The sequence below is a fragment of the Schistocerca cancellata genome, chromosome 1 (assembly GCF_023864275.1).
Source record: "Schistocerca cancellata isolate TAMUIC-IGC-003103 chromosome 1, iqSchCanc2.1, whole genome shotgun sequence".
In the NCBI taxonomy this organism is placed as follows: Eukaryota; Metazoa; Arthropoda; class Insecta; order Orthoptera; family Acrididae; genus Schistocerca; species Schistocerca cancellata.
The window spans coordinates 476,723,932-476,748,125 of NC_064626.1; the positions used below are offsets into that span (position 1 = coordinate 476,723,932).

Sequence of the window (24,194 nt, forward strand, 5' to 3'; positions counted from 1 at the left end):
CAATGCAGGTCCCCTTATATAGCAAATGTCGTTAGGCAGAAGTTACATCCACTCATGTAAGAGACACTCGAGCACACGCCCTATAGTCCTGATCTCTCCTCGTGTGTTTATCACGCCCTCGGTCACTTAGAAAACGCCTTGAAGGGTCGCTGATTCCCGTCGGACGAGGACGTGCAGCAGGCACTTACCGTCAAGTTCACGCAGGCCCGTTTTACCAAACGGGTATCTTCAACGTGGTGCCCCGATGGGATGACTTCCTCAATGCTAACGGCGATTTTGCCTGATTCGCATACCTATTCCGGACCTTTTTGATCGCCCCTTAACATATACCTCAAACGAAGACAGCGATACCAGAAACACCTGCACAAAACGACATAATCGAAAAATAATAAACATATATTCCTCCAGAATGAACCGAAAGAAAATACTGTACATAAAAAAATTGAATCGCACTACAAACAAAAATTAACATGGCCAAAACCTATAAAAAATAAATAACGAAAAAATACCAAACAGTCAATCCTATTTCGACAGACCAAATCACAAAAACAAACATGTTCCATGAGAGTGAGCCGCCGGTAGCAACAACAAAAACCCTGTAAGACCAAACGATTTGATATACGCAGCACCTCAACGATGTGACATACGGAAAAAACAGCCATATACTTGAGAAAACCAAAATTATAAATAACACTAATATTAGTTTCACTCACAACCACTGAAGCTACGCATAGTTCACAAACACCATAGATCACACTACTGAGACAACCACAGATAACATTTAATAGCAGGCTGCCCTCCATGCCGGCGGCTTACACCCTTCGCAACGTAAACTCATGACGTCATACGCGACGCCATTGATCAAAGCAGACGGTTGGAATCGTACACTGCACTTGACTCCTGCTAGGTGCTGATCTGCCGGAAGGCCTGCGTTTCTCTGTCATCATGGCAACGTCTGAAATAGGGTCTGTGACTGCCGTCTGTTTTCTCTCATGTGGCAGTGTGTCTAACTGCAGAAACTTTCTGCAGCGTGATCAACGTCCCATGCCGTTTGCAAGCAGAAACAGCAGCACGGAGGCGGTTGCTTCTGCCGAGTTGCTGTATCGGCAATGGTCAGTAGTCGGATACCAGTGCTCCGTCCAGTGACTTGAGCAATGCCTTGTTCTATTCCGTTACATACACTATATGATGAAAAGTATCCGGAAACCTGGCTGAAAATGACTTAGAAGTTCGCGGCGCCCTCCATCGGTAATGCTAGAATTCAGTATGGTGTTGCCCCGCCCTTAGCCTTGATGTCAGCTTCCACTCTCGCAGGCATACGTTCAGTTACGTGCTGGAAGGTTTCTTGGGGAATGGCAGCCCATTCTTCACGGAATGCTGCACTTAGGAGAGGTATCGATGTCGGTCGATGAGGCCTGGCACGAAGTCGGCGTTCCAAAACATCCCAAAGGTGTTCTATAGGATTCAGGTCAGGATTCTGTGCAAAATTGTTCAAATGGCTCTGAGCACTATGGGACTTAACTACTGAGGTCATCAGTCCCCTAGAACTTAGAACAACTTAAACCTAACTAACCTAAGGACATCACATACATCCATGCCCGAGGCAGGATTCGAACCTGCGACCGTAGCGGTCACGCGGTTCCAAACTGACGCGTTTAGAACCGCACGGCCACACCGGCCGGCGATTCTGTGCAGGCCAGTCCATTACAGCGATTTAGTGTCGTTTAACCATTCGGCTAGAGGCGGTGCATTATGCATAGGTGCTCGATCGTGTTGAAAGATGCAATCGCCATCCCCGAATTGCTCTTCAACAGTGGAAAGCAAGAAGGTGCTTAGAACATTAACGTAGACCTGTGCTGTGATAGTGCCACGCAAAACAACAAGGGGTGCAAGCCTCTTCCATGAAAAACACGATCAAACCATAACACCACCGCCTCCGAATTTTACTGTTGGCACTACACACGCTGGAAAATGATGTTCACCAGGCATTCGCCATACCCACACCCTGCCATCGGATCGCATAACTGTCTACCGTGATTCGTCACTTCACACAACGTTTTTCCACTGTTCAGTCGTCCAATGCTTACGCTCCTTACACCAAGCGAGGCGTCGTTTGGCATTTACCAGAGTGATGTGTGGCTATGAGCAGCCGCTCGACCATAAAATTCAATTTTTCTCATCTCCAGCCTAACTGTCATAGTACGTGCAGTGGATACTGATGCAGTTTGGAATTCGTGTGTGATGGTGTGGATAGATGTCTGCCTATTACACATTACGCCCCTCTTAAACTGTCCGTGGTCTCTGTCATTCAACAGACGAGGTCGGCCTGTACGCTTTTGTGCTGTACGTGTCCCTTCACGTTTCCACTTCACTATCACATCGGAAACAGTGGACCTATGGAAGTTTAGAAGTGTGGAAATCTCGCGTACAGACGTATGACACAAGTGACAGCCAATCACCTGACCACGTACGAAGTCTCTGAGCTCCGCGGAGCGCCCCATTCTGCTCTCTCACGATGTCTAATAACTACTGAGGGCGCTGATATGGAATACCTGGCAGTACGTGGCAGCACCATGCACCTAATATGAAAAATGTATGTTTTTTGGGTGTCCGGATACTTTTGATCACATAGTGTACCACATCGACGGTTCTACACCTTCAGAGTGGCGCTGTCTCAGCATCCAACAACACATCCTCACTGGCTTCATCAGGAGCCATTTCTCTTGGAATGTTCCGGGAGAAAAGAACAGCTTGACTACTTGCTGTGTTGCAAAGGGATCTTGTCACAACCTCTTATGGCGTTTCTCCATCTGCAGCAGTTGTTAGAAATTGTTAATCAATAATACCTAATGAACTATTCTGACTGCTACTGACTTATTTATTGCCTCGAGATCTCTTATATTTTGATATTGATCTACTGTAGCTGTCGATGTATACTTCCCAGTCACATTAATATGATCACCTGTCAAAAGCCTAAATAACCACCTTTTGCAGCGTGGACCACTGCGAGAAGTGCAGGAAGTGTAATAATGACGTTCTGGAAGGTACTGACAAGGATCCAGAGCAATGCTGACTCCAGTGCCGTGGCAAGCTACACTCGGTTTCTCGGTCGAGGATCTATGACGCGAAAAGCCCGACAAGGTGGTCCCACACATTCCCGATTGGATTTATATACGGGGAGTCTCACAGCCACAGAAATATGATAAAACTCTGTCCTAGTGCTGTTCGAACCACGCACATACACTGAGAGTTGTGATACAATGCATTGTCCTGCTGGCAGATGCCATCGTACCGAATAGAAACAAACTACATGTAGCGGTGTGCATGGTCTCCAACGATAGATACATACTGGTCTTCATCCACTGTGAGTTTCAGAATGAAGAGATCGGCCAGGGAAAAATTCCCCACGCTGTAACGCTCCCTCCTCTGGCCTGGTACGACGATTGTTGCACGGTCTTCACGTTCAGGTGTTTCACACTATTCACACTATCCATTTATCGGATGGAGCATAAAACGTGATTCAACTGAAAAGGCCACCTTTCAACACTCAGTGGACGTACAGTTGCAGCACTGGCAAGAAAAGTCCGGCGTTCGTCGCCGATGAACAGCAATGAGCATGGGTGCACGAAACAAGTGCTTGCTGTGGAGGACGACACGCAGCAACGTTTGCTGAAAGGCCGTTGAGGGGACTTTGAATGTAGCCCTTGGTTAATCTGGGCGCTCAGATGCTCAACAGTTGTACATGCCTTCGCCCGTGCACATCTCCACAGCTGCAGTTCATCCCTGTCATGTATTGCCCATGGTGTACAACAGTCGCCTCGGCGCCAGGTTTGGATAGCGCCATGTTGTCGTACACAGCGTACATTAACAATTGCAACATGCAAATAGTTTACAAATGAGCTGTTTAGGAAATGCCTCCACACTTGACCCAAAAAACCAAAGATCATGTTCTTTTGCACGTCAGAAAACCACTGTTTCCGCATCGCGACGATTGCACTGTTTTCCACAGCACTCCGACATGCTTTATATACCCTCCAATGCTATTGCTACCACCTGTTGCCAGTGAGTGGTTATCGCACGTTTACTTCGAACATAGGCGGTGGTGACATTAATGTGATTGGAACTGTATTCCTCACTAGAGTATCAAGCAACTTGTAACGCGGCAAATTATTACGAGTCGTCATCTTGCATTAAAAACGTACCTAGCCGCGGAGCTAGGAGGAGATCAGATTTTGGTTCTCGCGCTCGCGCCAGGCGAGCCATGTATTTGCTTAACGCTGCATGCGGTACTTCATACATTCACTCTACGATTCTGAAGAAGTACTATTATATATTAAACGTTCTTTTTCATGCCTTGTATACCATATTCTACGGATAAAACAACCATACTGTTAAAGTTTCAAATCAGTAACTTCCATACTTTCGAAGATATAAATTTTTACCTGAAACACGTAATAACCGTGATGGCATTGTCAAACTGAATTAGGCACCGTAAGTTATTCATCTACAGTATCAATTGAAACTACAACGAAGAAGATAGGTTCATATAATTTAATTTTCTGGAATTTCCTTTAGTTTCATTGCCACAGATTTCGGACGAAATTAACAGTACATTGGAAAAAGTGAATTGAGGACGTACGTAAAGTGAAAATGTGATATTTCATTAAAACTATGTAAATGTAAGCGTGAGAAAGTCGTTGTGTTACGGGGGAATTTGTCACATATGTCCAAGTGAGCTTGATTTTGTAAAAGACAGCCGGAAGGGTCGCTGGGCATTAAATTTATTAGTAATTTACTTTGTGGAAAGGAATCGTATTTTATTTTCATTAAAATTTATCTAGTTGCGGAATTACGAGATTTCTAGTCCAAATAGCGCGTGGTAATCTGATTGGCTGACATTAGAAATACCGCGAGTATAGATGTGCTCGAGGCGATCTGATTTCCTAATTACGAGGTGCATTCAAGTTCTAAGGCCTCCGATTTTTTTTCTCCGGACTGGAAAGAGATAGAAACATGCGCATTGTTTTAAAATGAGGCCGCGTTCATTGTCAATACCTCCCAAAGATGGCAGCACCGTACGGCAGATGGAATTTTACCGCCAGCGGCGAGAATGAGAACTGTTTTAAATACTTAAAATGGCGACGTTTTCCTTACTTGAACAGTGTCCAATCATTCGTTTTCTGAATTTGCGTGGTGTGAAGCCAATTGAAATTCATCGACAGTTGAAGGAGACATGTGGTGATGGAGTTATGGATGTGTCGAAAGTGCGTTCGTGGGTGCGACAGTTTAATGAAGGCAGAACGTCGTGTGACAACAAACCGAAACAACCTCAGGCTCGCACAAGCCGGTCTGACGACATGATCGAGAAAGTGGAGAGAATTGTTTTGAGGGATCGCCGAATGACTGTTGAACAGATCGCCTCCAGAGTTGGCATTTCTGTGGGTTCTGTGCACACAATCCTGCATGACGACCTGAAAATGCGAAAAGTGTCATCCAGGTGGGTGCCACGAATGCTGATGGACGACCACATGGCTGCCCGTGTGGCATGTTGCCAAGCAATGTTGACGCGCAACGACAGCATGAATGGGACTTTCGTTTCGTCGGTTGTGACAATGGATGAGACGTGGATGCCATTTTTCGATCCAGAAACAAAGCGCCAGTCAGCTCAATGGAAGCGCACGGATTCACCGCCAGCAAAAAAATTTCAGGTAACCGCCAGTGCTGAAAAAATGATGGTGTCCATGTTGTGGGACAGCGAGGGCGTAATCCTTACCCATTGCGTTCCAAAGGGCACTACGGTAACAGGTGCATCCTACGAAAATGTTTTGAAGAACAAATTCCTTCCTGCACTGCAACAAAAACGTCCGGGAAGGGCTGTGCGTGTGCTGTTTCACCAAGACAACGCACCCGCAAGTGAGAAGCCTGTAATAAGAGAAAGGAGGAGGTTAGTGATTTTGCTGATGCAGTATGAGCAGATAATATGAGAGGAAATTTTAGTTTTGATGTGTCTGAGATTAATGACACTGGTTATCCAAATTAGGTATCTGATTCTTATGGGTCAATTAATGAGAAAAATACGAGGGAAGCTGATGTTAAATTGGCACCTGGTCTTGTGAAGGAAAAATGAGGGAATCTTTTTTGAAGTTGATGAGAGAAAAACAAGTAGGGACAGATACCTGGTCATAATGTCAAATTAGTACCATTTACTGTCATTGAGGCGAAAATAGAGCCAGCATTGGCACCTTGTGAGCAGAATGTTTGCATTGAAACTATGTTCCAAAAGATGATGAAACAGATGGAGGGTATTAATAGTAAAATAAATAATCTTGGGTCTGAAATTAATAGTAATATGAATACAAAAATAGGTGGACTGTGTAATAAAATGGATAGTAAAAAAGTGGAATAGTTTCTCATATGAAACAGGGGTTTTTAAACCATCAGAAAAGTTTGAAAATAAATTTAAATAATTTGAAAAGGAAATTCAGGAGGAAATGAATCACAGAATTTCAGGCTTAAGTGATTCTGTAAGAAAATGATGTGTCACAGCTTAACGAAAACGTGAGAGGACAAATTTGCCATGCGAAACAAGAATGATGATAATGAGCGTATGGCATTGGTGACCGGGAGACCCCTCGCGGCGCGGTTCGGCTGCCGCTCTACAAGTTCTTTAACGCCACTACGGCGACTTGCGAGTGAATGAGGATGAAATGATGATGAAAGACACACGACACCCACTCATCTCGAGGCAGGGAAAATCCCCGACCCCGCCGGGAATCGAACTCGGGACCCCGTGCGCGGGAAGCGAGAGCGCTACCGCAAGACCACGAGCTGCGGACAATGCAAGAATGATATCGTAAAACTAAAAGGTGGAGTAACTAATCGTATAAAGCAAGTTGCTGAAGACAGTAAACAGCTATGTGAACAGTTAAAGTGTTGACTTGACTAAATACAGGCCCGAGTAGATAATGTTGAAAAACTTTGTAATGAGGAACATAAAATTCTGGAGGAAAGTGACAAATGTAAAAGTTTTGGAGGGCAGGTGTGTGCAAGAATGACTGCTTTAGAAACTAACTTGTTAGAATTTAGTACAGCAGTGAATGGTAACTTACAAGAGCACGACACTAGACTAACAAATGTAGGACAGAAAATTACGAACTGTAGTAGTCGTGTAATAATAAATAGTATCGCAGAGTCATCTAAATTACTTATGTTAACCGCAGACAGTTTTGGAGGTTTGATCCCAATAAGAGCGTGCATCGCAAAGAGTTCTGGAGTGATTTTGAGGATGTGTTGCCTAGGTCATGGAATGACGACAGAAAACAGGCTTTGTGGCATCTAATCTTATGGGAGAGGCATGTGTTTGGGGAAATTTAGCTGTAGACAATTACGGCAACATGGAAAGTTTTAAGCAGACATTATTTCAGGAATTCTGGGGAAAAAGAAAACAGATGGAAGTATTAAACAGCTTTTGGTCAAGTAAAAAGTTTAACCTAAAGAAAGACACTTTTAAGAGATTTGTGCAGACGTGGCTGTTTTGTTTTACGTGACTACCAAGTTAGAAACAGAACAAATTATAAAGGAGTTAGAAAATAAGTTTTATTTGTACTGGCGAAATAAAATAGTTTCTGCGCCCAGATACGACATAAACGAGTTCATTGGTTACTTGGAACGCGTAGAGAATCTTCTGAGAGGAGAGGACAATAATAAAAGATATTATTGAGCTCCTACATGGCAAAATGAGAAGTGCTAGTAAATAGAGTAGGTGTGCAAAGAGCTATCACAGAGGAAGGTGCAGAGGACGAGGGGGGCTTTACTGGATATAGAAATTACGACAGGAACAGGAATGACAGCTGATACGATTGTGGTGCAAGATCTTAGCATAACTAAGCACTGCGTACTAAAGAGGATCCTATATGGAACATGGAAGAAAGCACTGTATGTACGGAAAGTATAATAGAGGAGGAAGATACACCGACAGACGAACTTTTAGGTAGATTCTATCCGATAGCGGTGAGGCAGTTTCACATGTCGAAGAAGGTGTAAGTAGAGTGTAAGAAAGCTCATGGGATAATGATGAAGCTACAAAAGTATATGAAGCTGGGAGTTATTTTGAAAATTCTGACAACATAAAAGGAAGTGCTGCCGAATCTGAGAGGATTAGATAAGGTAAATTTTGGGAGAAATGTTTTGACTTCTCACTAGTAGACAGAATAATTAAAGTTGCCACAATTAAATTAGAATAAGACCCGATAAATATGTGTGTTATTTCCGTGGAAGGAATAGGAGTGGACAGACATGAGGTAGTGCGGGATTTATTGGAAGAACTAGATACTGAAACTGTTGAAGGATCATCAGGGCAACTAATAATAGAGGTTAACTTTTTTTGGTGAAAAAGTTCCTTGCTTACTTGTTAGCGGTTCAGATGTATGTGCAGTATCAAAAAATTTTGTAGGTGCTATTTCCTAATCGGAAAGAAATAGTTATTATGTCCGTCGCACAATAAACATTCTAGTAGTCACAGATAAAAGTAAGAAAGCAGTAACTCATGAGGTCATGTTACCTGTAAAGATTCAGGGTGAGCAACTGCACCAGAATTTCATGATAATTTTCGGGTTGAGGGTAGAAATGTTGGCTGGGTCAGTTTTTCTGCAAAAATACAAAGAGGATGTCGAATTTTAGAAATATCGAAGCTGTCGTTATAGTAAATGGAAAGCGCTTGGCACTGCCATTTGCAGGAAGAAAGCGATATCCGGCAAGTGAGGAATGTGATATGCCTATACGTTGCTGCATGAAAAAAGGGGATATAGTGTGGAACAATGAATATGGAGAAAGGAAGGTTATTGCCCTACAGAAGTATATACAGACAGAAGTAGGGACAATTAGGGTTTGACGAACGCCAGGCATCCCGAATTTTTAGCAATATTATTTCCTTTTCGTATCGTCAACCTACCTCTTCTTCATTCATAACTTCTATTATCATCTGTTCTTTCTTCACTATCTTATATACAGTGCACATATTTTTTCGTAGGAGATAAAGAGTTATTGACAAATAAATTTCAGTATGAAATAAAGCTACTAACATGCTAAAGGAATGACTGAGAAGAATACATTAAAGTATAATAAGGCAATGTAAAATGGAAGTGTGGTGACATGTGTTTCTACCTGTTTATTTAAAAGTTTCAGAACAGAGGCAATACTGTTATGACTGTCAATGAACAAGCCAAGAGATTCAGTACAGACTTTACGTGTGTATTTTGTGCAAACTGCCAACTGAGGCACTTATTGTAAATGTTCAAAACTTTGTTATTTATTGTGTATTTATGCACACATATATCACATAAAAGTTATGAAACAGCAAGTGTTATCCTTTATATGTAAAGATTTTCTAAAAGTTATGAAATGTAGATAATGGTATTTGAGAGTAATGTTGGAAAAAAATATTATCAGAAGCCAAGAACTTGCACAGCGAAGAATGAATGTTTTTCCAGCAGTAACTTGCTTGAGTATATTTGAGTCTGAAACGCCTTTCAATAACTGCCGTTTTTAAATTTGACTTGGGTAAAGATAGGGGTAGTTAGAGTACCATTTACTTTCGATTAGTGTAGATTAGTTCACGTTTTACAGAAATAAAAGTTTTTTTCTGAAAAAGAACTTATTCAGTATAATACTTTAGTGGAGTAATGTTACTACTGGATATATAGTCAATGATAGCCAGAAAAGTGTGTTTGCAAACATACCCATTATGACCAGAAACAAATAACAAATGTATTTGGAAGAAATGTTTATTCTTTGGCTTAGACATACTGGATTTTGTAGATACGCCAATTCTGGAAACCGGACACGAGACTCACTTGTACCTCACAGATGATTGGACGTTGATGTTTGTCAAGCACCCAGGAGTGGAATTGATGTAAGAGTAAATGTGAAAAGAAGGACCCACACTGTTTCATCGAAAATGAAATTGTATAAATTTTTGTCAAATGGACATTTGTTTTGTTGAAAAGAATAAAAAATTAGAATTTTGTGGAAAACTTGAAAGTAATTTTCAGTTCACAGAGCGGGGCGGGTTCCCCTCTCACTTCCTTTATACAGTCTTTCCACCTACCTGGATAGGCTTCAGATTATCTGTCGCTTGAGCCTGCGATGGTAGATACTAGCTTAGTCGACAAAAGCAGCCTTGAAAACAATTCGATTAAATGCCTACCACGCAGAGATCACGGTAGTCCATGGGCAGTAGCTGAAAGTTAGTTAAACTATAGAATGTTTGGACTTCTTGCATGACTCGTTCGAAAAAATGTCTAAAATTTCCTTTTAGTTGGTTTATTTTCTCTAAAACAAGGAAAAAGGCTATCAAGTCCTTATTTAATATCCCAACGCTAATTATGAAATGTTACTGACTGTCTCTGTAATAAGTTCACACCCAAAAGCAGCCAGAAGATGTTTAGTCCAACCTGATACTTTAAACGTCCTAAACAGTCACTGACCCGCGCCTACTTGCGAGCTAACACAGTCAGTCGTTCAGTAATCTTCCAGTACAGAAGTGCGCGCCATAATGTCTCGTAATTTCGACGAAACACGCCACGCGGAGTTTACTTACGACTTGAGAAGTTCACGCGCGAAACTCCTAAAATAAATTAAACACAAGACTCAAACCTTCTCAAAATACTCAACACTGCCGTTGTTTTTCATCAACACACGAGAACCGATCAAACGCGCGGATTTTTCCATTTTGGAACAAACTTTATCAGCGCGATTGAACAAAGGTGTTTACCAGAAGTGCCTCCCGAGCAACGATATCGACTCATAGATCAAAGGCACCAAGCCCTAGTCAAACGCGCGGGAAATTGGCTAGTATGATAATTAGGAAATCAGATCACCTGGAGCACTTCTATTTTACTCGCTGTATTTCTAATGTCATCCAATTAGATTACCACACGCAATTTAGACTAGAAATCTCGTAATTCCGAAACTAGATAAAATTTAATGAAAATAAAATACGATTCCTTCCACAAAGTAAATTACTAATAAATTTGAAACTTCCTGGCAGATTAAAACTGTGTGCCGGACCGAGACTCGAACTGGGGACCTTTGCCTTTCGCGGGCAAGTGCACACAGTTTAAATCTGCCAGGAAGTTTCATATCAGCGCACACTCCGCTGCAGAGTGAAAATCTCATTCTGGCTACTAATAAATTTAATACTCAACGCCCCTTCCGGCTGCCTTTTACAAAATCAACCTCACTTGGACATATGTGACAAATTCCCCCGTAACACAACGACTTTCTCACGATTACATTTACATAGTTTTAATAAAATATCACATTTACACTTTACGTATGTCCTCCATTCACTTTTTCCAATGTACTTTTAATTTCGTCTGAAATCTGTGAAATGAAACTAAAGAAAATTCCAGAAAATTAAATTATATGAACCTATCTTCTTCGTTGTAGTTTCAATTGATACTGTAGATGAATACCTTATGGTGACTAATTCAGTTTGACAATGCCATCACGGTTATTACGTGTTTCAGTTAAAAATTTATATCTTCGAAAGTATGGAAGTTACTGATTTGAAACTTTAACAGTATGGTTGTTTTATCCATAGAATATTATATACAAGGCATGAAAAAGAATATTTAGTATATAATAGTACTTCTTCAGAATCATAGAGTGAATGTATAAAGTACCGCACGCAGCGTTAAGCAAATACATGGCTCGCCTGGCGCGAGCGCGAGAACCAAAATCTGATCTCCTCCTAGCTCCGCGGCTAGGTACGTTTTTAATGCAAGATGACGACTTGTAATAATTTGCTGCGTTGTTAGAAACTGCCACTTTTCTTGATTACAGACTATGACGTAGACACTACAGATCTGATGTCCACGCCATTGTCTATATTCAGTATACAGATTACATTAAAAAAAGAGGTAGTCAGTGATGTACTGGCCAGGAAAGTCTTGTGCTTTTGTTGGATTGTCTCTTCATAACCAATGACAAGTGCCTAGATAACATATTTTCATGTCTATGGGACAAATTACTGAAACGTTGAGTACAGATTCTGATGTCACAGCACTAGGGTTATAATTTCTTAATAAAATAGCAAATGTACTGAAGGCGACATAATCCTGATGTTTACTGGGTTCTTTGAATAGATTACTCTAATTGCGGCAAACACGGAATAATTTGGCACTGCTAGATACCAGAGAAAGTTAGAGTAAAAATCAGAGTTGGCACATGACTTTCTGATAACGAAATGATCTGCAAAACATTTCAAGCGACAATTTATTCGTAGCCAATTTATTGGCTACGAAATTCAGAACTGAATAATTTGTAGAATAGTGGAAAATTAAGGAAATGTGACCTAGGTAAAGTGATGGAATCAGATATTTTTGAGAGTTTCGAAAATAATATTAAGCAATGATAGAGGAACATTCAGGACAAATTGACCCTACGACTTGCTTTAGAAGACACTGAAAGCTTTAGAAGAAACCTCTGTTCATCAATTTACAGAAAGGTTTTGACAATGCTCCCTACAATGCAATCTTTGAATTTCTGAAGGTAGCAACGATGAAATGCTTTCGGGAATAAGTTATCTACACCTTGTGCAGAAACCAGACTGCAATTATAAGAGTTGGAGGACATGAAACGGAGTCAGACGTTGAGAAAAGACTGAAACAGGAGTGTAGCTACCCCCGATTTTATTCAATCTATTCAGTGAGCCACCTGTTAACACTTTTCCGTCCGGCGACACCGCCAACAGTGGTGTCGTGTGCATAGTATCGCGCAGTGGACGGTGACAGCACTTTAGTATACTTTTCTTTCTGTCGGTGTTTTGTTTAGGTAACTATAAGTTACACACGTCAACAAGTTTGTTTTTATAAGTACTTGTGCACATTCATCATGGCAGACGAAAGAGACGATTGTTTATGATGAATGCGCGGACGTCTTGTCTGACGTTCCGGACGATTTGGCCGATTGGGAAGAAGACATTGGATATATGAAGTGAAGCAGAATCGTCGGAAGATAGTGAAATACATCCAAGAAGAATTCGGCGAACGCTACGGTTGGCAACTGATTCGGATGAATCAGACGAAGAAGACAGACTATGATTTACTGAGGATCAATAATAAATTTGAACAATCTCCGGGTCCACACATATTTCCCAAAGATACACAGAGCGTCGTAGGTATCGCAGTATTATATGTTGGGAACGATCTATTTGAATATATTAGAAACGGAGCCAACAAGTATTACAGTCAAAATTGCAACACAAGGAAAGTGAATAAAAAAATGCCAAATTTGTCGACGTTACGGGCCCGAACTTATAAAATGGTTTTGGCTTGCTATCCTTATGGGAATTACTGGTCAACGAATCCGTTGCTAGACACACCGATATTTCACAAAACGATGTCCCGGTCCGATTTAGACAAATATTATCAGTTTTACATTTTCCCGGCAACAACAATAAACCGTATGATTCCGACCGGCTTTTCAAAGTGCAATTCATTTGATTATTTTTCCAAAAAGTTTAAAAGAAACGTTTAATCTAAGTCAAAACATCTCAATTGATGAAGGAATTATACCGTGGCGTGGACAGTTAAATTTTAAAGTTTACAATCCGTCGAAAATTACGAAATATGGCATACTCATTCGGATGCTGTGTGACTCGAGTACGGGGTACATTTCCTCATTCAAGATATATTCCGGAGCTGGGCAACCTTTAGCAAACACAGTCATGGCAATATTGACACCTTCTTATGGAAAGTGGCATCACCTCTCCATGGATAATTATTATAATAGTACAGAACTTGCAGAGAAGTTACTTGAAAAGAAAATTCGTGTTTGTGGAACGATACGGCAAAATAGAGGATTTCCAGAAAAATTAAAGCGCGCAAAAGTCAATATGTTTGAAGCTTGTCATCAACGGAAAGGTGACAAGCGGCCGGCGACAAGCCAAGTAATCCGAATTATCGCTGCTGGCGCCAAGCGAATAAATTTGTACGAGACGTGCGGACGGCAAAGTTTACGAAAACCAAGAAGAAATTTGGAAAAGGAATTAAAGTCGAGGGAGATAAAACAAAAACTTCCTAACACTGATACTTATATGCGAAGTCAACATGCTTCCCTTTTTCAAAAATCCTTTTCCTTGCTATTCCTCTGGAACCCACACTAATATTCCCTGAGACTGGCTTCTTTGACCATTTCCATTGTTCTCAGATAAAAAACAGGGAGAAAATCCTTTGGTAAGCTTACATTCCAGTTGTTCACTATTAAAAATATGAGGGACGGGAGGATTCCGCCAGAACTGAAACAGAATTGACGACTTATTTTTGTCTGATTTGTTAACCATTACTCGTTTGAAGAATCATTATCAGTTGCGAGTAACAGCTATATTTCTCTTGTTGACAGGTTTGGGAAAAAATGGAAATTTGTGGTAAGGACTTATGGTATCAAACTGCTGAGGTCACTGGTCCCTAAGCTTACACACTATTTAATCTAACTTAAACTAACTTACGCTAAAGACAACACACACACCCATGCCCGAGGGAGGACTCGAACCTCCGACGGGGGGAGCCGCGCGGACCGTGACAAGACGCCCCTAGACCGCTAGGCTACACCGCGAGGCGTTGACACGTTTGTTTCTTTTGCTGAACCACAGTGTAAATTGCAAAAACGCACTTTCCGATAGCTATTGCGACAGAATCTTGAAACAGAGTGACTTGTTAAACAGACAACAGGCAACCAGAGAGGTCAATACATTAGGGAAAATCTCACTGTGTAAGTTTGAAGTAAGATAACAGAAGAAATAACACGTTTATTTTCGTACTGACAAATTCTCTTTTCACTAGCTGTCGATGACTTTTTGAAAACTGCAATACTGGATTGAAAAAAATTAAATAAAAACTACACTTTGGCTATATCATCGCAGATAACAAAGTTCCACATGTTAAACATACCGAAAAATGTTGTCCTCTTTCCGTGTTATCATCTGCCAAAACCTCATTTCGACATCTCAAAAGTGTAGGAGAGAAGAGGTGTGTTATGCGTATTTCCTTCTCGTATGCGTATGGTCGGAAGTGAATGTGCTACATAAAATAAATTTTCTCGAGATTGGAGACAAATAGAGAGATCCTCCCAAATTAAAGAAAAATTCGATATGTTAACTGAAGTTCATATACAGCAACATATGCTGTAATACGCACTAAACGCAAAACCATAGTGACCCATGTTTTTGCACAGTGTCCTACGTAAATGAGCACATCGCAATATATATGAGCATTAGAAACATGATGGCCACTTCACCACGAAGCTGATATATACGCTTATCATCCAGAACGTTGTGACACCGATCTACAATCGAAATAAACCAATCCAGGCGATAGCAGTGTCATGGGCGAGGAATGACTGCTAGTCACACACACACACACACACACACACACACACACACACAGTACAATTAGTACCAGTGAACATGGTGTCTCTGTATAGAACGGGGAAGGTGCACGATCTACCTGAGGTTGAACAAGGGAGGACTGTAACTGCCAGGAGATCCGTTATGAACATTTCAGAAACTGCAACTCTTGTCCAATGTTCGAGGAGTGTTGTAGTGAGTGTCTTCAGTACATGGCAAAACCAAAGTCAAACCATGACCATACATCGTGAGGTTGGGCGGCCACCCCTCACTACAGCATATCGTAGGCTGGGCAGATTGGTAAAACAGGACAGGCGGCGAACTGTGGCAGAACTAACACCATCAGACTTCAATGCTGGGTAGAGTACAAGTGTGTCTGAACACACAGTGCACGAATACTCCTAACGATGGGCCTCTACCTCAGCCTATGACCCACGCACGTGCCAATGTGAACACCCCGACATCGGCAACTACGACAGAAACGGACACGTGACCATCGGCACTGGACGCTGGCGAAGTGGCAGAGAGTTGCACGGTCTGATGAATACCGACACCTTTGTTATCATGGGAGGTCGCGAAGTAATCGTCTTTCAGAGGAACAGCTCTTCGACGCCTGTACTGCGGGATAAAAACAAGCTAGCGATGGCTCCATAATGTGTTGTGGAACATCCATGTGCACATCCATGGGTGACATGGCGCTCGTGCAAGGCACCATGACAGGCAAGGACTGTCATAAACTGGTTTCAGACCATGTACACCCCTTCATGATTATAATATTTGCCGAAGGCAGTGGCATTTTACAAGATAATGCATCATGTCACAAAGTCAAGAGTGTGATTGAGCGGTTTGAGGGACACAGTGGCGAGTTACAATTGCTGTACTGGCCCCCCAACTCGCCAGATCCGAACCCGATCGAACGCATTTTGGATGTGACTGAACGTGGTGTGAGAGTTCATCGCCCGTACCCGGAATTTACGGGAATTCGCTGACTTGTGCGTGCAGATGTGGTGCCAACTCCTTCCAGCGACCTACCAAGGACTCATTGCTTCCATACCACGACGTGTCACTACTGTTATCTTTGCCGAAGGTGGACATAGACATATTGGCTATTGCGTAGCTGGTCATAATGTTCTGGCTGATCTGTGCAAAAAATGTTCAAATGTGTGTGAAGTCTTATGGGACTTAACTGCTAAGCTTACACACTACTTAACCTAAATTATACTAAGGACAAACACACACCCATGCCCGAGGGAGGACTCGAACCTCCGCCGGGATCAGCAGCACAGTTTATGACTGCAGCGCCTCAGACCGCTCGGCTAATCCAGAGCGACTGATCTGTGTAAAGCTGTACCTAATGTAAAAATGAGTTTTTTATTACCAAATAGTATCTGTAAAATCGTGTTAGAAAGACAGCAGAGCCAGCACATGACATTGGTCTACTCCTAATGGCACTGTTGCATCCTGACTAGCAGCTAGCCAGTGTTCTGCACGTACAGCAGTAAGTGAGCATTGCTGCGCGTCACAGCGCGGCTAGTTGGCACGCAGACTACCAGCTTTCTTTCTGGTCTTAAACTTACTGTTCTCCCATATATATCTCTGAAGGTGGTGAACGTAGCGGAATAGGTTGGGAGATTTCTTGAAGAACTGGTGTTTTTATCCTTAAAACAACATAAGGGCACTACGTACCAGGATCAATATTTTAAAGCAGAAAAGCAATTTAAAATGGAGTTGTCTTCGGAGAGCTGAGATAAGCGCGCACAGCTGAGTTGCAATGTGTCGGGACGAGACGGAGGTGTGTCGGCAGGAGCGCGCTGCACCTGGCGTGCTACGCGGGCGAGGCGGACGCGGCGGAGGCGGTGGTGCGCGCGGGCGGCCGCGCGGCGGCGCGCCGCTGGGACGCGGCGGGGCGCGCCACGGCGCTGCACTGCGCGGCCAGCGCGGGCTGCGAGCGCGCCGTGCGGCTGCTGCTGGCCGCGGGCGCCGACGTCAACGCCGGCCTGCAGGCGGGCTCGCGCTCCCCGCTGCACTGCGCCGTGCTCAGCGACGCGCCCGCCTGCGTCCGCGAGTTGCTCGCCGCCGGCGCCTGCCCCAACACGCCGCAGGTCAGTGCGCACACACTACCGCCACCGACCTACGCCCGCGGCCATCACATTCTAGACCGACTGCCGGCCGCTGAGGCCGAGCGGTTCTAGGGGCTTCAGTCCGGAACCGCGCTGCTGCTACGGTCGCAGATTCTAATCCTGCCTCAGGCATGGATGTGTGTGATGTCCTTAGGTTAGTTTGGTTTAAGCAGTCCTACGTCTAGGGTGCTGATGACCTCAGATGTTAAGTCCCACAGTGCTTGGAGCCATCTGAATATACCAACTCGGGGGTGAATTTGTGTCAGCTTGGAAATCCTACCTGAGTTTCCTTAAATTTCAATTGCAAATTTACTCCCTAATAAAAACTATAAGAGAAGAGAGATTGTAACGAACAGATTTTAGAAGCACTCAGGAACTAAAATCCGCAGTCAAGATAACGGTTGCAGTGATTCAGAGAGAAATTGATATCTTTCTCACTTTGATGGTAACTATTAAAAACTTGTAAACTTCCAAATGGCTTCTTCTTCTTTTCTTCTTCTTCAAAGGGTTACAGACATACAGTGATCTATTCTTGAAGGTTGGAACTCAAACAAAACTTAAAAACTCTGTCAGGAAAATGAGGTGGTCAGTTCCCTACTACACAGCAGGTAATCTGCTCCGCCCCTTTGTTGGCAACAGCCCTATTTCATACGGTTGGAAATTCTGGTGCTAAGGTCATAACCCCTAGCCCCATTCTGGTAACTTCCATCCAGACCGAAGATCGCCACGAGCTAACACAGACGCGAAATCACTTTGTTCTTGGCACATGCCACCTCGCAGATAGTTACAGCTTGCGCGTTCGTTCATTTAAGCAAAATGTCATAATGTTACTGGAGCACAGAATGCCACATTTGTTATTCAGCATGCGTGACTTCTTTTCGTCTTGACTGAACACCGACAGTACCAGCCATGTGGCAAGAAATCATCACAACCATCCCTTTTTTCACTTCCATCGCAAGCTAATGGGTTCAGTACTCATTCTCTTGCACGAAATGCTCTATTAATGTATTCTCTCGCAAGCAGAGTACTAGTGGTGGTTAGGTTCATATAGCATTGTTTCTTTGTATGTGGATGCTATTAATATCTACTTGACGTTTCTTTCGATATACCCTGTGTTGCTGTGTATTGCTAAAACATCAGTGAAGCCTCTTCTCAGTTCACTTTTGCGACTTTCTATTATCGGTATGCATCTCACTGTTAATCTTTAATGTGCTTTTAAATTTCAGCTGCAAACCCTAAGTCCCTCCCTCAGTCTTCTGATTAATCAGGGACCACTGTAAGTAGGTACAAAGCCAATGCTTTTCAGGATTGGAACTGATCACAAAGGTGATTTAGATCCCAACAGCATGTTAATTTTCCCCTTACCCCCTTTCTGTAAACTGAGGCAAGCTCTTCGTTCACAGCCGTTTTATGGTTGCTAACTGCGAGAGGGCGGCAATTTTTGTAACAGACCATACTAGTGCCTATCATTAATCTAAGACCCAGGAAAAACGCCGATGGGTGCCAACTTTCCAAAGTTTGCATGAGATTTTATGATAAAAGAAAGTTTAGAATCAGATATAAGACAAACAGAAACTCTGTTCTCACAGCTTCTTTGTTTCACTCAAAGCTGCATAGTAAAGGAATCCTCTTCCATCAAGACCAAACCATCCCCATATACGCTATATAGATACCTCAAGAAGAAGAGCGACACGTAAAATATTAATTCCAAGACTGATGAGACTAGAGTTTAGGCGAACAATCACACTGGTCAACACTAATTATGTTATAAACAGTGCGAATGGTGTTTTCAGCTAAGCTGTGGGTATTCAAGTCAAAAATGAAATCAGTTTTTGGTTATTGGACTCAGTTTTACTGTGACATACTACCCTCCATTTATCGAAATCATTGACAATGCTGAATGTTGGTTATTATCTTGTGGCTTAACTTAAATATGCTACAGATTTAATTCTTGAAAAAATAGTCTAAGTATGTTAACAGAATTACCACACGACTCTCAGTTCAGAAATATGCCTCCAGGAAATGAAGGTGGTTTGGCACCACTACCGATGATTCATGTTGTAAGTTGTCGAACCATCACATTGTGTTTGTTGGCACTTCAATCTCAGCACCGACGAGGAGGACACGAAAGTGACATCACCCGGTTTCTCAGGAAGTTCACTCGGTGGAAAAGGAGTCAGATAAGCGAACACGTGCCTCGGCTTATCGGTACATTACTGTTGCTGAAGAAAAGACTATCAAGTTTGCGAGATGTTCTATGTGTCTTTTAGTGTGCGTTATCCTCAGACATAATTGTGGTTCAGTGTTAAGTGCCGTGGCTTCTCAATTGTGCGCCCCATATTCGAAACCCGATTGTTATTTAGTTTATTTTTATTATTTTTATTTATGAACCCAAGTCCGTAGAAGTTAACTACTTGAATGTTTCTTATCAAATTAGGAAAAAAAGAGTGGTATATTAACCGTAAAATTATAGCTGGTTTCAGCATACTGGTATTTATCATCTAATATACAGGGCTATTACAAATGATTGAAGCGATTTCATAAATTCACCGTAGCTCCATTCATTGACATATGGTCACGACACACTACAGATACGTAGAAAAACTCATAAAGTTTTGTTCGGCTGAAGCCGCACTTCAGGTTTCTGCCGTCAGAGCGCTCGAGAGCGCAGTGAGACAAAATAGCGACAGGAGCCGAGAAAGCGTATGTCGTGCTTGAATGCACTCACATCAGTCAGTCATAACAGTGCAACGACACTTCAGGACGAAGTTCAACAAAGATCCACCAACTGCTAACTCCATTCGGCGATGGTATGCGCAGTTTAAAGCTTCTGGATGCCTCTGTAAGGGGAAATCAACGGGTCGGCCTGCAGTGAGCGAAGAAACGGTTGAACGCGTGCGGGCAAGTTTCATGCGTAGCCCGCGGAAAATTGGCACATGCCAGAACTGGAGACCGACAGCGCCGACTTCATCTTCCAACAGGATGGTGCTCCGCCGCACTTCCATCATGATGTTCGGCATTTCTTAAACAGGAGATTGAAAAACCGATGGATCGGTCGTGGTGGAGATCATGATCAGCAATTCATGTCATGGCCTCCACGCTCTCCCGACTTAACCCCATGCGATTTCTTTCTGTGGGGTTATGTGAAAGATTCAGTGTTTAAACCTCGTCTACTAAGAAACGCGCCAGAACTGTGAGCTCGCATCAACGATGCTTTCGAACTTATTGATGGGGAGATGCTGCGCCGAGTGTGGGAGGAACTTGATTATCGGCTTGATGTCTGCCGAATCACTAAAGGGGCACATATCGAACTTTTGTGAATGCCTAAAAAAACTTTTTGAGGTTTTGTATGTGTGTGCAAAGCATTGTGAAAATATCTCAAATAATAAAGTTATTGTAGAGCTGTGAAACCGCTTCAATCATTTGTAATAACCCTGTATATGTGTATGGATTGTTCGGAGTTCCAATTTTTTTTTTAAATTCTAATATTTTAATATTTCATTCTTATGTCAATTGTCTTATATTAAATCCTATATTTTACTCATATATTTATTCTTCAGGTAGATCTGGTGTACCCTTTGATGATAACGATTGTAGACACATTTGAAACGCAGATATTCCAAACACCACAGGCATCGTGTGAAGGTAGATTTGCCACAGTGGCATTTCCTCGTATGAACCTTACTCAGGAAAGAAACGTCGTTAATATGGGCGAGGATTTCACGCGCTGGAAATAATTTGGCGGCAAACCATGCATAACGGATCACTTTCCCGAAAACTGGTGCTTGAAACTGATTGTGTATCAAGATACACTACAGGAATTTAACCGGAAACAATTTCAAATAATTTTCTGATTTTTTAAATTCATTCATCTGACGTACAACTAGTAGACAAATAAGGACAACGGTATATCAATATAAACTGGAAAACAATGTGTAGTAATCTTCTAAGACATGAGTAGGTAAATGAAAAACAAAAGTAATAATCCGGTTTCGAACACGGGACGCAAAATTAAGAAGCCATGACGCTAGCCACTGTGCCACCATTTCGCCTGAGGATACTTCGCTGTAAAGCGCACTTAAATTACTTGAAAATACTCAAAAACGTAGACCGTCGTTTACTCAGAAACGGGCGACTATCTACAGATAAGCCGAGACACATTTTCACTTATTTCGAGCCCTCTTCCACTGAGCGAAGTTTCTGGGAAATCAGGCGATGGTACTTGCCATGTTCTCCTCGTGAGAATTCTGACAACTGTTTGAAGATGGTGCTCATTGTCCTAAGTTCGAAAAGATTTGTGTTTTGTGTTAATTCAGGAAAAGAAATGCTTCATACCTGTGTAAACAGAGCAAATTAGTTTTGTCATATCTGTGGAAGGTTAATTATGAAATCGCAAGAATGGAAACTTAATATTCTTGTAAAGAAGCACAACAAAATTTATTTGGGGTGTAAGGTTTGCGACCAGGACACGAATTGGGTCCTTAAAATAAGCTGTTCGTCAGGTATTACACTCCTGACTGGTTTGTTAAAAAGATCACGCCACACGCCCTTTGCTGTTGCCAAGGTTTGGACGGGGCAAACAGACGGCTCACCGAACTGTTATTTTTGTCTGACAAAAATATGTGGAATCACATCGAAAACCAAGTAGAATTGTTCAATATCCTAATTTACCATCTGCTGTAAAGCTTGTTCGATACAGCGAAGAACTGCCGATAAGAGATCGTACAAAATAACTTGGCCCGTACCTGTGCAGACAGTGTAACAGAGGAGGGCACAACGGTAATGGTAGGGTTTGCACTGTGGTCAGCCACTGCACGGTAGGGGAGATGCAATTCAACACCTGAAGGTTACTCATGAGAACTTGTTGGCTATAGCTAGCGACCCTGAAAACGATTTTATTAACAAGTTATAGCATTAATTCGACATGTGTTATTAATAACACAATTGATTACAGGAATAAGATGAAGCTGGAACAGAAGGAGCGATTTTTTCAACTGACTTGTAAAACTTCTCTTTCCTTCTCTCGTTATCATCTTAAAATTAGCATCATTTGCCAAAACAGCAAGGTTCACAAAATTTCACCTCACTAACATGCTAATGCAGTTGAAATTGTGACATAATCCTGAAAGTCAATTATTGCACAAGAGCTGATGACAAGTCAAGTCGTAGCTTATGAAAAGCTCATGCTCAGTATAAAAATAAACGTGTAACTTCTTCAGTTTGTTGCAAACCCATATTTATTCTCATTTCACCAGCTATTGATTGCCACTGAAATAATTACATTATTTCATTAAAAACATTGTAGTTATTCGTACATCACTGTAGACAAGGAAGTTTTGCAGCTATGGCAAAATCTCTCCACTACGCAAACTATTAATTCTCAAAAACTCATTTCGGTATCTGGAACCATTTATGAGATGAGAGGGACGTTATGAATATTCCACTTTCAAGCCATTGTTTGCGCCGCCGTGTGGACGTGAGTGCACTACATACAATCGATTTTCTCGAGACTGGAGATAGATCTTCAATTTAAAGAAAACTTCAATTAGTTAGCTAACATTCATACACAGTAATGTATGACCTAGGATGTATCAAACGCAAACTCATAACGACCCCTATTGTTCATTGCACACTATTCGGATTTCACAAAGTAACTTATTTAATACTAAAATATCACACTATGAAAATTAACGAAATGATAGGCAGTTCACCATGAATCTAGCATATGAAGCTACGAGATGCGAGAGTGTCGAATTTTTTTACCGAACAGTTTCTTTGAAATCGTTTGACAAAACTTGCAGCCGGCATGTGCACTCCTCCGTTCTTGCAGTGTGGGGTGTCGGCCAACTGCTGCGCCAAGTGGGCAGAGAACGTTTCGTTCATAATGAACGAAGCGGACGGCTCGCAACAGTAGGCGCCACCAGACTGAGGCGGCTGCCCCTTCGTAACTGATGGGTGGACTCACCGCGCTGTGAATGAGAATGTGTTTTTGCACTGGGGCCAAGTTACCTTGCGTGAACTCGATCAGTGACGAACATGCAGAAGACAGCGAAGGGGAGATGCACGGCGACCCATCATTTCAAGGAAAGTGTTATCAAATGAGCCACATTTTTTATCTTAATGGGCTCTAGGTGGTCTTTTTGTGATCTAAACTTGTTGAAGCAACAAGATGAGCTTTTAGGTTCATGATTAAATACATAGAATCTTATTCTTGAGATATAGAAGTGTGTGTTTATTGAAACCACGATGTTTTTTCTTCATATTATTCCAAAGAATGTAACAAGATTCAGTGTATCAATGTCGTGTTTGTTATGGAGATTCTAGGTCCTGATTTCAGAGAAAATGAGTGGAGCTCGTTCACAGATTGCAACGAAGTTAGCCTGAAAGCTGTAGATCTCCACAGTGGGAATAAATTTCCTTCCATTTCGACTGTTCGTGCAGTTAATCTATAGGAGCTGTAGGAGACACACGAGAATTTTAAATTGTTACTCTCAGTTAGCGAGTTACAGAATTACAAATGATGTATGAATAATTATAAATATAGATTTTAAATATTAAATGGCATATAAACAGGAAATATTTTTTGTGCTATTGTTTCATGTTTGCGTGTATTTAATGATAAAAATGTATATTTATAATGGCCCCCAAGGTTCTTTCTGCTGTAACAT

The 24,194-nt window shown here is 42.0% G+C and overlaps 1 protein-coding gene across 1 annotated transcript in view; it reads left to right on the top strand.

Moving 5' to 3' along the window:
- Positions 1-24,194, top strand: part of LOC126183844 (transient receptor potential channel pyrexia-like) — a 190,246-nt gene that overhangs the window by 71,732 nt on the left and 94,320 nt on the right. Inside the window, exon 4 of the mRNA XM_049926153.1 lies at positions 17,211-17,508. Coding sequence (XP_049782110.1) covers positions 17,211-17,508 — 298 coding nt within the window. The remainder of the gene's footprint in view (positions 1-17,210; positions 17,509-24,194) is intronic.